This window comes from Aspergillus aculeatus (assembly GCF_001890905.1).
Source record: "Aspergillus aculeatus ATCC 16872 unplaced genomic scaffold ASPACscaffold_1, whole genome shotgun sequence".
In the NCBI taxonomy this organism is placed as follows: Eukaryota; Fungi; Ascomycota; class Eurotiomycetes; order Eurotiales; family Aspergillaceae; genus Aspergillus; species Aspergillus aculeatus.
This window is the reverse complement of record NW_017962976.1, coordinates 2,003,105-2,017,444: the sequence shown is the minus strand read 5'-3', so window position 1 is coordinate 2,017,444 and position 14,340 is coordinate 2,003,105. Positions and strand designations below refer to the sequence as shown.

Here is a 14,340-nt window from a genome sequence, read left to right as displayed (position 1 = left end):
TCTGTCAGCAAAGATTTGAGGGGCTTGCTCTTCTTCAGGGCCATAGTCCGCATTTGGCTGGAAAAGAAAAGCCGTCTGGTTAGTCGGTCTCCATTCTAGCTATGTCAAGCCGCGACAACCTGCTCGTCAAGTAAGGCACCGCGCGCTACCACCTCTACAGTCTGGTTTATCCCCTTCATCTATGTACTCGTGAGAGACGTGTCATATCATTGAATCTTATTGGATCTAGGGGTCAATCAGTCTAGTAAGGTATTTACAAGCGACATAGAATGACGGACTTCGCTCCAGCTCGATACTATGCAAAGTAAAGGCTCAAAGCTTTGAATTCACCTGCACTCTATTGCCTGCCGGCTCCTCTTGATGGTTACTCTCATCGCATTTTATCATCGGAGAAGAATCAGGCCGCGGTAGAAACCGCTCCTCGCTTTCCCTCAGCTCTTTAACCCCAACAAGCCCATAAATCTCCGACAACGACGCATCTCCCTCCGAAGAACCACCATCGCATCCTGCATAGCCCTCACCGCAGCTCGAAGCGCCTGGTTCGCGAATATAACCACCTTGAACCCGGAATCAAACAGCTCACCCGCCGAGATACCCTCATAGGTCGTCGGAACCGCAACGAGAACACAAGACGACGAGCGGTCCCACGCCGCCGCAAACTCCCTCAACTCCTCGAACGAGTCCGACTTGGAATGCACGAGCACGGCGTCGGCGCCCGCGTCTGCGTACGCCCGCGCGCGCTCCAGGGCTTCGCGCTTTGTCCGCCCAGCAATGAACGCCTCCGTGCGGGCGATGACCACGAAGTCGGGATCCGTCCGCGCTTCCACGGCGGCCTGGATCTTGAGCCCCGTGCTGTCAGATCGCGCTGCACCCCTTCGTAGAAACGCACCATTTCGGGAAGATGTTAATCTCGATGCATACCCCTGCTAAGCCCGCGCGGTCGCATTGGGTGACAATGCGCATCACGTTGATCGTGTTGCCGAACCCGTTGTCGCAGTTCGCTGCGGTCGATACCGGAGTCGGATCGTGGCTCGCTTCGGTTGTATGTAGAAATACTTCTGTGCCTGCCACAGGCTAAGTTAGCTCTTTGAGGGTATGCTAACTTGACTGATCAGTTTTTTTTACTCTTTATCACTTGACATACTCCTCCTAGTCATCTAGAGCAATAGTTATGTATCAATCGACCTATTCATAAGCAGCATAGACCAGCATCGCTTCTTCCTTCTGTGGGGCTCCGAACTTACAGCTAGTGCAGATTCATGATTGGCCATACCGTGTATCAATGTGGAGACAGAGTGGATCAAGGATCTGGGCGCTAAATCTAGGGCTAACATTGCGGGGAATAGACCAGAAAAACCACCACTATGGATCGAAGACTGACGGGTAGGCATCATTGCGCACCTTTCCTAGCAACCAACGTACCACTTGAGTCTCATAGGACATACTACGACAGACTATCGTAATCCACTACGAAATGAACTCCAATGCTAGCCTAGTGCTTACCCAGCAACTCTCATAAATACCCCCTCAGAGTACACCCCTCCTCCAGGAAAGAGCAGTAACCCCCGCCCTCACTATCCAATACAACACATCCGTCACCGGCCCCTGGTCCCAAACCTGCTGGACCCGCGCCGCAGGCTACATCCTCCCGCCAACCGTCACCGAGCTCACGCAAGCCCTCGCGATCCTCAAGGACACCCACACAAAATTCGCTCTCCGCTCGACGGGCCACAACCCCAACGCCGGGTTTAGCAGCGCGGATGGATCGGCGCTCGTCCTGGATCTCAGCCGGTTTCGGGATATGGAGCTCACTGCGGAGAGAGTTGCACGGGTCGGGGCCGGGTGCACCTGGGGCGAGGTGTATGGGTGGTTGGAGGCACGGGGGTTGGAGGCTGTCGGGGCGAGGCAGGTGCAGGTTGGGGTGGCGGGGTTTGTTCTCGGAGGTTTGTTTCTTTTTTTCCTCTGAAACTGAGGTGGGTGGATAGGAGGGTTGAGAAGCTGATACCTGGGAGTTGCAGGCGGAATGGGGGTGTTTCCGAATCTGTATGGGACGGGGGGCGGATGGGGTCCGGAATTTCGAGGTGCATACTTAGGTATTCTTCTTCACCCCAAACTTTCATGGTTTTGACGGATGCGGGTGTCCCAGGTTCTGTTGGCGGATGGCAGAGTAGTCAATGCTCACGCCCACGAAAACCCCGACCTCTACCGGGCCCTCAAAGGCGGAGGCACCAACTTCGGCATCGTGACGCGGTTCGACCTCGAGACCCACCCTCTACGCCCCATCCAATATACCATCGACCTCTACAGCCCTGATGATTATATGGACATCAATAAAGCCACGGCGGCGGTCCAGATGGCCATGGAGGAGGACCCGAAGATCGGACTGTTCACGAACTTCAACGACGGCGTTGTCGCCGTGGGCATGTTCTACGCCGATCACCACCCAGCTGCATCATCACCGTCCGCTTCTGCGTCCGCCTTCACGCCCTTCCACGACCTCCACCCCCGGAAAACGGGGACGGCGCTGCCCACCACAACTGGCACGCTCCTCTCGCTCACCAGAGTCATGGGCCACGCCCAAGATCTACCGGGGAAGCGAGCGATTACCTCCGTGACTACGCGGGTCTCACATGATCTGTATGACCGGGTCTATCTGTGCTGGACGCGGGTGCGCGCGACGCTGCCCGCTGGCTGTGTGCTGCACTATACGATCCAGCCGATGGGCACGGCGGGCGTGCAGGCAGGAAGCAATCGGGGGGGGGGAAATCATGGGGCTGGAGGCGGTGCCGCAGTGCTGGTGGGTTTTTACGTGTGAGTGGTCACAGGAGGCTGGGGTGGAGGTTGATGCTGCGGCGCACCGGGCGGTGCGGACGATGGCGGAGATGGTGGAGGCTCTGGCGAGGAAAGAGGGGGTGTATCTCGATTTCAAGTGTATGAATTTTGCGGAGGCGGGGCAGAAGGTGCTGGGGAGTTATGGCGCGAGGAATGTGGAGCGGATGCAGGCGGTGGCGGAGGAGTATGATCCTGAGGGCTTTTGGCAGGGCTTGCTGTTTGGGGGGTTTCTTTTGCGGGAGAGTTGAGTGTACCAGTGCTCGGTCTATATTAGCTGTTGTCCTTTTCGTCGGTGTCAGGTCTTTAGTGGAATCTGTATGGACTGGCATCCTCAAAGTCGAGGCACTTCGTGACGCAGGAAAATCATGCCTGGGGCTCGGCGTCGAACACATGTTGAAGATAGCTTTTCAGCTGCGATGCATCCTATGTCCCGGCCCCAAAGAAATGGTATAACCGTATTGAGATCCTCAACCTGGTCTTGGCAGAATAGGGGTCGCACATGCTTTTCGAAAATCATGATGAGACCCGACGGGCTGGAGAGAGCGAGCGTATACCAGAACGTTCCCGTCGCCCAGGATTTCTGCATGATTTCGGAGAGTAGCGGGGGCGAGTTCTTGCTATATCCAGCTGTCACCGCGACTGCTCTCTGCTCGACAGCCAGAGCGTCCATAAACTCTGTACGCACCGGATCGTACTCAGAGGCCACCAGCTCATCGACACCCACATTGGTGAGCCAATAGGGAGGCCGAACCATCTCCACCGGCAAAGCGCAAGCCCACTGTAAATCCACCAGACACGTCATATTCCAGTCCGCATCCACAAAGATGTTGCTCTGGTGGAGATCAGTCAGCGAGAACACAAATGGCCCGCGTCGAAGGCCTTTCTGGAAGCTTGATTTGGGGACGGTCCGCATCCCGGCGAGGGAAGCGAGCTCGAACACACAGTCCCTGAGGTCGTTGATTGCGTTAGGCTGATGCCGAAACCGGTTGTCAAGGCAGTCGAGAACATCTGTCACATCGGAGTCCACAGTGGAATACGTATAGACCCGCGGAATGCCAGGAGGTCGTGCTGAGGTACTGATAGATGAGAAACTCCTGAAAGTTTGGATGCTGCCAGACGAGCTTTATACCAAGTGAGCGTTGTTCCAGTCCGACGGCATACTATACTTCCCGAAGAGGAAATCGTATATCGGATTCGTTTTCGCTTATTGTGGGTCTCACTCCAACTCAATTTACACTCTCCACCTTAAACCACAGAATTTGATTGGACTTGGGTTTCAAGCGGTACCTCAATATGGATAGGTACTGTACATCCTACTATGAGTGTCATTGTACCGTAGTTGAAGCTGCTATCCCTATCCATGGCACATATTAGAGCCGCTCATGTTCAGTTCAGCAATAAGGTGGTAGAACCCGATTAAAGAATTGAAAATCTGAATGCACCATGCAAAACGCCCAAGACATGCAAAATCATGTCAAGATCTCACGTGAGGGTAAAAAAAAATGAGCGCAAGACCTGAACGCCAAAGAAAGCCCTATAATGAGGATGGATTTTGAGCGTTACTTGTAAAACCGAAGAGAAGCCATATTATCTTCGATTCGGCTCCCCACCTCAGGTGCTCGACCAAAATCGGAGGCTTTTCACAAAAGCATTGCTGATAACTGTTCAAGTTGATCTTGGTGACTTCTTTTCTTCGAGCTTTTGGGAGGCGTCGCCATGAGTCGTTACCTCGTTACCCCTGAGACTGCGGGGAAGGTCTCACTTTGCCGCGGACCGTTCACTTGCCACTGCAGTCAACTCCTTCGTCATCCCTTTCTCGACCTTCAGTCTTCTATTTTCCACTCATTCAAGTTCCCAAACATACTCAAAGCGACCTAAGCATCGTTTTCACCCAAATGGGCCTTCGGACGCCGCTCTTCAGGAGCCTGCCCTCCCCTTCTCCTGGAAAGGAAAGAAACATGGACGGGTGGCAGTCTTGGTGTGCTTTTGATTGATCGTGGTCACTTACCTTTCCTAGTGCACCACAGTCAGCAAATCTACAATAACTCCCCTCAACCCGATAACGAGTATGTTGTACATACTATTACAAGGATTTAGCTCAATGTTTTTAATCAGCATGGAGTGACATCGTCTCACAACAAGCCCAGCTGGATCTGGAAATGTCAACATGAAACTAGGCAATAACTTCAAACAGACTCAATAATCTATGAGCCGCTTTGTTGTCTCTCGTTCCAGCCGGCCTGTCTACATTAGAAACGGCCCCCTGAGTACAAAGCGCGTACGTCCACCGAGTTCAGGTACGAGTCGAACCTTATTCACTATGCTTCTGAGACCAGAATATGGCCATCTTTACCAGAGATTGATGGCAGCTGCTCGCTGACACATCGGATCTGCCCTGGATGCTTATGATAGAGACAATGATGTAACTGTCCTTCGATCAGTATGCCTGCCTATTGAGACATTCGGCTGTACGTCCTTCAAAGCTCCTTGGTTAGGGATCGCCAGACCCCTATCTTTGACCATGATCTCCCTGAAAAGAAATTTCCCCGATACATGTGCTACTTCACACTCCATCCCACGAAGCGAAAGAGAGCTATAATTATATTAACTCTGCAACTCCCATGCTCAGCAGCTCATTTATGGCATGCCAACGAATGACATGCAAGTGCTGAATATGGCATGAGCTTTTTTATCATGAAGCGCTGCTCCGACACTAATCAAAGCCTAGGTTTCCCTTGTACTTAACCAGCTATTCAGTGTTTCAAAATGCTTCTCATCCCCATATACGGGCCGAGGCGCCGGGACCTGGGTGAATACTCACTTCGGATTGACCATCTAGCCATTCATGGTAAGCCCGCTGATTCACTCCCTCCCGAGTTTCCCCTCACACATCATCCGGGGTTCACTCTTCCCGCGCCAGTCAATTGTCCATCTTGTTCTTCATTCTATACCCTCTCGATTGTACACATTCTTTTAGAACTTTACATCAATGCTCCGTATGGGGCCGATGTGCACCCACCAACCCCTTTTCCTACTTGGGGAATAATGGTGTGGATGTCCCACTCGGACAAGCCCGAGCTGTCACTGCACCTGCACCTGCTTGGCCAAAAAATGGATGCGGAACTGGAGGCAGGTCTACCAGGTTATAGATTCATAACGTACAGGATCCTGAATTAATGAAGCAAGAAAATATGCTACGGTGCAACTTTTCTACTGACTCTCGCGGTACAGCAAAGAGGAGTGTCCAAGGCAGTCATCCCTTGCTGGCAGAAGCTCCGTCCGGGATGATCAGCTAAATCCGCCGATCGGCAGCGCCCCATCCTCTATTGATTCCACATTGCTTGTCCGAAGGATCAAGAACCATTGAGAATCGCCGACCGCTACAGGAGCGCCCTCCCTAGGGTTGATCCCATGCATGGTCTGCATGTTGGCTCAGCTAATGGCCTGGTGTGCGCAGCTCTTCGGTATCTCATCCTACGCTCGTCCGCGACCAAACCCCGCTGATCGCATGGTTCCATGTCAAGATGGACGATTCTTACTGCAATCGTGGACTCTGTTCCTTGAGATGTAATTTTGAGTGTGGCATCTCGTGCTTTTGATCAACGGCATAGCAGATAAGCGAACCACAGCTGATAACCACTAAGAACCCACAATCAACATCGAAACGCGACCATTCACATTCCTACCACTCTTATTGGCCAGTCTACCACTTCTCGAGTCACACCGCGCTAGCCTGCATGCTTTGCAGCTTCAGCCCTTCCAGGCTATGTACTTTTGCGTGGATTGTGCCTCAAGTGACAGGTTCGACATGCCTGCCACTCAAATACGTGGGATACGACCCGGAATTCGAGAGCTTGTTGTGGTGGGGGGCTCTAGGGGCAGATGCGATTCTCCTCTGAAGTCCGCGTATATTTAGAGCAATTTTATCCTTTGACCTTCCTTTCTTCGCCTGCAAAGTACAGCCGTATAGCCCACTGACATGGCTCTTCGAGTTGTGCTTGATCCGCTTGTGAAGCGGAATAACATTCTCGTAAGCCCATACCATGTGTATTCTGTGGGTTGCGTGCTGATTGATTTATCAGAGCTCAGACAATGATCCCAACGTTGGCTCCTCGCGGGGCAACGCCTCCTCGACAAGTTCCGATGTAATAGGAGATTTCGGACTTGGTGGTGGTTCAACTTCCCTTTCAGCATTTCTAACAACTCTGATCCCTGCCTTGGTGATTGCGGCCTTTTGGTTTGGCTTGTTTCTGATCTGTCGACGAACTCAGCTGCGGTGGTATGCACCCAGAACTCATCTGCCATGCTGGCATAAACAGTACGTAGCATCCACTCCACCCTTATATGCTACCACAGGAAGTTACTTAGAAGTTACGTAGTGAGCGAGCGCCACGTTTACCATCAGGATTTGTCAATTGGTTTGGAGAATTCTTTAGGATCAATGATGCCCAGGTGCTGCATAACTCGTCTCTGGACGGCTATCTCTTCTTGCGATTTCTGCGTGTTCTGTCTGCGACATGTTTCACTGGATGCGTGATCACTTGGCCTATCCTTCTGCCTATACATGCCACGGGAGGTGCGGGGAATACCCAACTCGATGCGCTGAGCTTTAGCAACGTCACAGATCCTAAGCGTTATTACGCTCATGCCGTCATGGCATGTATATTTTTCAGTGAGGTGATCTTCTCAGAGTACTTCTGGACGTCGCTGACAGTTGAAAGCATTTGTCTTCTTCGTTATCACGCGAGAGAGCATATTTTATGCCAACTTGCGACAGGCGTACTTGAATTCTCCCGCTTATGCGCGTCGTATATCATCCAGGACGGTGCTGTTCATGTCAGTACCCGAGGAATATAAGAACGAGGAGACACTGCGTCAGGTCTTTGGACAATCGATCCGGCGTATGTGGATCACCTCCGACTGTAAGAAGTTGGACGACAAGGTTCAGAAAAGAGACAAGCTAGCTTATAAGCTCGAAAGCGCCGAAACGAGACTTATTCGGGCAGCGAACTCAGCTCGTCTTAAGGCCATTAGGAAAGGAGCTTCGCTCTCTAAGTCCTGCTTGGAGACTGATGCCTGTCATGATTGTGAAGCGGATACTTCGGGCTGGTATCATGGTGTGCGAAGGCCAACTCATCGCCCCAAGCCTTTCGGCAAGAAGGTTGATACGATCCGCTGGTTACGGAATGAGCTTGTCAAGGTCATTGAAGAGGTCGACGATCTCCAGAAGAAACATAGAAATGGAGGGATGAGAAACCTATCCGCGGTCTTCATCGAGTTTTACACGCAAAATGATGCGCAAATCGCTCTACAAACGCTGTCGCATCATCAGCCATTGCATATGACTCCCCGCTTCATCGGTATCTCTCCCAATGAGGTCGTTTGGTCAGCATTAAATCTTAGTTGGTGGCAGCGCATCGGGCGCAGGTTCTTGGTTCAAGGCGGTCTTGCAGCTCTGGTCATATTCTGGTCCATTCCATCAGCCTTAGTTGGCACACTTTCTAACATTAGTTCTCTTACCGACCTGGTGCCATTTCTGGGCTTTCTCAATGACTTGCCAGATGTCATCATCGGCCTCATATCGGGGCTGTTGCCGTCTGCTGCCCTTTCGATGCTAATGTCATTGGTTCCTGTTATCTGTCGAGGTATGGCTGATCCTTCTCTTCTGTGAGAATTGGTTGTAACGAGGTATACAGCATGTGCCAGATGCGCAGGTGTGCCCTCGGATGCTCGTGTTGAGCTTTTCACCCAAAGTGCACATTTCTGCTTCCAAGTCGTCCAAGTATTTCTTGTTACTACCTTGACATCTGCCGCATCCGCGGCGACTGCGCAAATCATTAAAAATCCGCTGTCAGCCAAAGACCTACTGGCTCAGAACTTACCAAAAGCCACAAATTTCTACATTTCATACTTTCTTCTACAGGGCCTGACCATGAGCTCTATGGCGGTGGTGCAAGTTGCCGGCGCAGTCGTATTCAAGTTTATCACAACCTTCCTTGACCGCACACCACGCCGACTGTACCGGCGATGGGCAACACTAAGTGGCCTAAGTTGGGGCAATGTCTTTCCGGTTTTCACGAACATGGGTGTGATAGGTATGTTGTCTCGCCCTGTCTGACGCGTCACTAGCTAAAAACTGCCAAAATTCAGCTCTGACGTACTCCTGCATCGCTCCCCTGATTCTCGGATTCGCATTCGTCGGTCTCTACCTTGTCTACCAAGCCTACCGATACAACTTCCTCTTTGTCTACGATCTTCGCATCGACACCAAGGGTCTCGTCTACCCCCGGGCCCTTCAACACCTGATGACCGGCCTCTACCTGGCAGACATCTGCTTGATCGGTCTCTTCGCCATCAAAGGCGCCATCGGGCCCCTGATCATCATGGTAATCTACTTGATCCTCACCGTTCTCGCCCACATGTCCCTCAATGAAGCCCTTGCTCCTTTGAACTCCTTCCTTCCCCGCACTCTCGACGTGGAAGAATCCGCTCAGCTCGCCAAAGAAGAGGCCTCCGCAGCGTCCACACCTCTTGACACGGGTCTCCCGCATCTGCACCTCAAAAGCAAATGGCAATCCGTTTGGCGGTGGTTTCACCCCAACCTCTACCGTGACTACGCCGCCATTCGGGGCAAGGTACCCCGCGACCACGTGGAAATCCGATACTCGGAGGAGGAGCAGAATAATGCGTACTTTGAGCCGTGCATCACCTCCCGCACACCGACGGTATGGATTCCACGGGACCGATGGGGCTTCAGCCAGCAGGAGGTTGTGGATACCGACCCCTTAATACCCATCACAAACGAGGGCGCGCATCTGAGTGAGAAAAACAAGATTGTTTGGGATAAGTTTGATCCGAAGTTACCATTGTGGGAGTTGAAGATTCTGTATTGAGGGGCGCCGTCGGGTCAACTTATGAAATGCCATGGATATGAGAACGTTAATACTCCTAATCCTGTTTTTGAAGTATGTTGAATAGATCCTATCTGAATGATCAAATGGAATCTCTCCCACGTGGTCCAACGTGTCGAGCACGTCTTTTTTATTACCTTCGATGTCTCGGAAACAGAACAATTGAACAATTGACGCTATAACATGACGTAGCCGTGATGTTACCCTACACGCATATCATCACATAAGAGCATCAACCACCAGCAACAATCTCAAGAAAGAAGCACCTTACTTAATTCTTGGGTTGGTTTTCGAATCCAGAATGAAGATCGCTCTCCTCGGCCCAACAGGCCAGATTGGCCAAGCGATCCTGCGCGCCCTCCTCACCACCACTCCCCATCATGTCCTTCAGATCGCCGCACCGCAATCCGAGTCCTCCGCACGCGATCAAGCCAAGAGCTTCACATCCGACCAGAGTCAACGTCTGTCAACTGCAGTCGTCGACCTCCTGTCCGCCACAGCCGAGGATCTCACCCCCCATCTGACCGGCGTCGAGATCGTGATCAGCGCTCTGAACGGCAAAGCACTGGCCGCGCAACGGACCGTCCAGGACGCCGCGGCCCACGCCGGCGTCAAACGCTTCTACCCCAGCGAGTATGGGATGCACCACATCTACCGGCCCCCAGGAGAGGATGATCAAATGGGATACTTACATCCTGTACGTTCCTCTCCCTCTCAACCCATTCCGACGACCCCTCCAGACTAACCAATTCCCCCTTACCCAGGTATGGAACCTCAAATCCACCACCACCGAGCAATGCCTTCACCACCCGGCCATCCTTGCCGGCAAGATGAGCTACACCCTCATCGGCTGCGGCGACTTCTACAACCAATCGCGCGAAACCACCTGGTGTCCCTGGGCCAACCCCGATCCGCCCGACACCTACCCCCTCCACATCCTGGGGGACGCGGACGCCAAGGTCGACTTCACGCACATCGACGACCTCGCCGCCTTCCTCGTGGAGACCGTCCAGCATCCCGAGATCTCCGCGAACCGCACGCTGAACTTTGTGAGTGATCGCATCTCGTACAACGAGATTGCGGCGCTGTTGGAGCAGTTCTCGGGCAGGGCGGTCAAGAAAGAGGTGTGGCCGCTCGAGTTGATGCACCGGGTGTGGAGGGATCCCGAGGGGGCGATTCCGCCGGAGGTGAAGGGGAAGAGTGCGTTTCCGGATGACTTTTGGATTCTGGTCAAGGGGATGCAGGGGGCGGGCCGGTTTGTGAGGCCGCCGGGCGAGGTGCACAATGGGCTTATTCCGGGGGTCGAAGTAAGGACCTTTGAGAGGTATTTTAGGGAGATGTTTGGGGAGAAAGATGTAGAGATGTGATTTGGATTCTGGCTGCAGTTAGGATGGTAGTATGTATGGTGTGATTATTGGAATATGTTGGGGGTTTTGTGAGATGTCAATGGTTGGTCTGTGGAGTGGAGTGATTGGGATGTTGTGTCATTGTTTGTGGCTTGCAGAGTATACAATTCATACAATTAGTAGTGGTGGAGGTGCTGTCAATCTTCCAGGTTCCCCTCTCTCAACTACTTCTTCTCCACACTTCAACTTTCCACTCACTCACTTATACCACACCACACCACCTGCCTCACCTTCGGCCTCACAATGTCTTTGCAATTCAAAAACTGTCTATCAAACCTTGAACAATCTCGTCACGGGAGGCTCAAAGTCACTATGTGCGATATTACCAAATGCACCACGCATGCGCCGTCATCAAAAGCCAATATTGAATGCGCCAGATGTCATCCCCAGGCTCTCTTCCGCCCTCCCTCACACCACCCACAATCCAGGTCCTTCCACCGAGTAACATGAGAGGAGCTCTACCTTCCCCTCAGACACTAATGCAGCTCATCTGCAGCGTGGTCCACCCCAATTGCAGCTTTACCCTTTCCAACACGGCCAACCCCGCCAGCCACCAGGAACCGATCCACCACGGAAAAATCAGGACGCAACCCGAATAGCTTGACTCGGGTGGCTGCGAGGCGCACATCACACCTGATAAAGTCGCCTATAGCCTAAATAGTGTACACGACTTCCAACCAAGTTGCTTACCACCCCCTCCTCTGAGCATGCCACAAACTCGCCAGCAAACCTGGTGTGGGTTCCACCTACCTGGTCATCGTGTCGCTCTTTCCACCATCTCCAGACAGGGTTCTTTTCTTGACCCCCCAAAGACCCCCGCTTCACCAAGTTCCCAGGCAATATAAATAACGATCGTCGTTCCCCTCGCCGCCATCATGGCTGGTCTTGCGGTCCCAGAATCATTCCACTACTTGTATTTCAGGGCCATTCTTGAGGATACTGAGATACAATTCATCAACTCACTATGTTGGTGTCTTCCTTGACGGTGTTGGCGTTTATGTCCAGGGCCAATGCCCTGGTCCGGCAGGATGATGTGGTACGCGCATCTGGATCAAGTCCACACTTTTCTTCGTGCTTCAAAGGCTGAATGCAAATAGGGCCGCGTGCCTGCCCTGGGCTGGAATTCGTGGAACGCGTTCAATTGCGAAATCGACGCAGATAAGATCCTCACGGCCGCCAACGAGGTCATAGATCTAGGGTTGAAGGGCCTCGGTTACGAGTACATCAACAGTGCGCTCATATACTACCCTGGAGCCCTTTCAAGACTCACACTGCTAATCAACTACACGCCGTCTTAGTTGATGACTGCTGGTCCATCAAGTCCGGACGCAACACAACCACTAAGCGCATAATCCCGGACCCTGATAAGTTTCCCGATGGAATCTCCGGCGTGGTGGATCAGATCCATGCTCTGGGTCTGAAAGTTGGCATCTATAGCAGTAGGCTCATACCCCTACCAAAGCAAGATGTGTATGGAAGAGAAAAGCTTACGCATCACAGGTGCCGGTCTGACCACCTGCGCTGGCTACCCAGCTAGTCTTGGGTATGAGAAGATCGACGCGCAAACCTTCGCCGAATGGGGCATTGACTGTAATGCACCTTTACCCCAACCCTCCGGCTCGTCCCCTTCTACCTTCCTCAACTAATTGTCTCAATGTAGACCTCAAGTACGACAACTGCGGTGTCCCTACCAACCAGACCGACCAATACACCGCCTGCGTACCTGACAGCACCAACGGTGGTCCCTACCCAAACGGCACCTGCCCGGGACTCGCGGACGCTGCCCCGGCCAGGTACGACTGGTCGAAATCGACGACGGCGAAGCGCTACCAGTCCATGCGCGACGCTCTTCTCAGCGTGAACCGGACCATTCTCTACTCTCTTTGTGACTGGGGTCAAGCCGATGTGAATGCCTGGGGAAACGCAACCGGCAACTCGTGGCGCATGTCGGGCGATATTACACGTAGGACTCCCTCTTCTTTCCCAGCGCCAAACTTCCCCTGTCAATCTCGTCCTTTCTCTCCTTTCTCCTATACCTCCTCCCCCCCCTTTCCCCCTCCGCTTCTTCCAACAATCAAGCACTAACCAGATAATGCAGCAAACTGGACACGCATCGCCGAAATTGCCAATGAGAACTCCTTCCTCATGAACTACGCCAACTTCTGGGGTCACCCCGACCCGGACATGCTAGAAGTCGGTAACGGGAATCTGACGCTGGCTGAGAACCGCGCCCACTTTGCTCTCTGGGCGATCATGAAGAGCCCTCTGATTATTGGCACTCCTGTATGTTTCTGTCCCTCAACTCCCCACAACCCCCCGCCCTCCTCCATAGGAACCTCATCCACTTACCCCAGAACTAACTTCTTGGGTACAAAAAGCTGGACTCAATCGATGCAGCCCACCTGGCCATCCTGAGCAACAAGGACCTGCTCGCCTTCAATCAGGACCCTCTAGTAGGCCGCCCCGCCTACCCCTACAAATGGGGCTACAACGCCGATTGGACCTTCGACCCGTTGCACCCGGCCGAGTACTGGTCCGGGCCGTCGTCCACGCTCAACGGGACGCTGGTGCTGGTGTTGAACTCGGAGGATCGCACCCAGACCCGGACCGCGTACTGGAAGGAGGTGCCCGAGCTGCAAGGGAGACATCGCGGGCGCCGCGGGACGGGGTTTCGGGTGCGAAATGCCTGGACGGGCAACGATCTGGGGTGTGTCCGGGATAAGTATAGTGTCAAGTTGGCACCCCACGATGCTGCTGTTCTGGTGGTGGGCGATGCTTGTTGATTATTTGTTCTTTTCAGCATCTGGTGGCTGAACGGTGGTGCTTCAAATAGTTGAGGAGTGGGTAGGTTGCTCAATACTAGGCACAGACAGGAGAGAGTGAGGTGGGGTTTTCAGCAGAAGGAAGAATGGGGGAGTATGGTATGAAAAAGGCGGTGGTTGATGGTGACACAATCATGTTTTCTATCTTCATTGTTTTCAACAAGGTGGTAAAAACATATTCTAATATTTTCCGGAACCATTTTCCAAATGTCCATTCCACCCAATCCTCGCGGAAGGAAATAAATCAAGAGAAAGAAAGATAAATTAAATACCTAAATATGAACCTGTCCGAACCCAGTGTCACAGACAGCCAGTAGGGGATCCACATCTACTACAACACGACCCACGAGAGCCCAGGTCAAATTGCCC

The 14,340-nt window shown here is 52.7% G+C and overlaps 5 protein-coding genes across 5 annotated transcripts; 4 read left to right on the top strand and 1 right to left on the bottom strand.

Annotated features, from left to right (window-relative positions):
* Positions 1-431: 431 nt before the first annotated feature.
* On the bottom strand, positions 432-1,157 carry ASPACDRAFT_38439 (uncharacterized protein; the record flags this gene model as incomplete). The annotated part of the gene is made up of 3 exons (XM_020200444.1): positions 432-839; positions 922-1,064; positions 1,145-1,157. 3 exons carry the CDS (start codon positions 1,155-1,157, stop codon positions 432-434), a joined length of 564 nt encoding a protein of 187 aa, XP_020061219.1.
* A 317-nt stretch (positions 1,158-1,474) lies between these two features.
* On the top strand, positions 1,475-3,287 carry ASPACDRAFT_1851840 (FAD-binding oxidoreductase; the record flags this gene model as incomplete). Its single annotated transcript, XM_020197215.1, has 5 exons — positions 1,475-1,495; positions 1,550-1,943; positions 2,019-2,081; positions 2,172-2,734; positions 2,826-3,287. The coding sequence occupies 5 exons, from the start codon at positions 1,475-1,477 to the stop codon at positions 3,078-3,080; spliced, it is 1,296 nt and encodes a 431-aa protein (XP_020061218.1). The 3' UTR covers positions 3,081-3,287.
* Positions 3,288-6,811: 3,524 nt separating this feature from the next.
* Positions 6,812-9,725, top strand: ASPACDRAFT_38436 (putative DUF221 domain protein; the record flags this gene model as incomplete). Its single annotated transcript, XM_020200443.1, has 6 exons — positions 6,812-6,862; positions 6,915-7,111; positions 7,269-7,492; positions 7,554-8,477; positions 8,547-8,927; positions 8,983-9,725. 6 exons carry the CDS (start codon positions 6,812-6,814, stop codon positions 9,723-9,725), a joined length of 2,520 nt encoding a protein of 839 aa, XP_020061217.1.
* Positions 9,726-10,044: 319 nt separating this feature from the next.
* Positions 10,045-11,310, top strand: ASPACDRAFT_1893259 (uncharacterized protein; the record flags this gene model as incomplete). The annotated part of the gene is made up of 2 exons (XM_020198679.1): positions 10,045-10,440; positions 10,508-11,310. 2 exons carry the CDS (start codon positions 10,045-10,047, stop codon positions 11,108-11,110), a joined length of 999 nt encoding a protein of 332 aa, XP_020061216.1. The 3' UTR covers positions 11,111-11,310.
* Positions 11,311-12,079: 769 nt separating this feature from the next.
* On the top strand, positions 12,080-14,137 carry ASPACDRAFT_74440 (glycoside hydrolase family 27 protein). The gene is made up of 7 exons (XM_020204216.1): positions 12,080-12,185; positions 12,247-12,379; positions 12,448-12,588; positions 12,650-12,739; positions 12,810-13,112; positions 13,248-13,432; positions 13,528-14,137. Exons 1-7 carry the CDS (start codon positions 12,114-12,116, stop codon positions 13,930-13,932), a joined length of 1,329 nt encoding a protein of 442 aa, XP_020061215.1. The 5' UTR covers positions 12,080-12,113; the 3' UTR covers positions 13,933-14,137.
* The last annotated feature ends 203 nt before the right edge of the window (positions 14,138-14,340 follow it).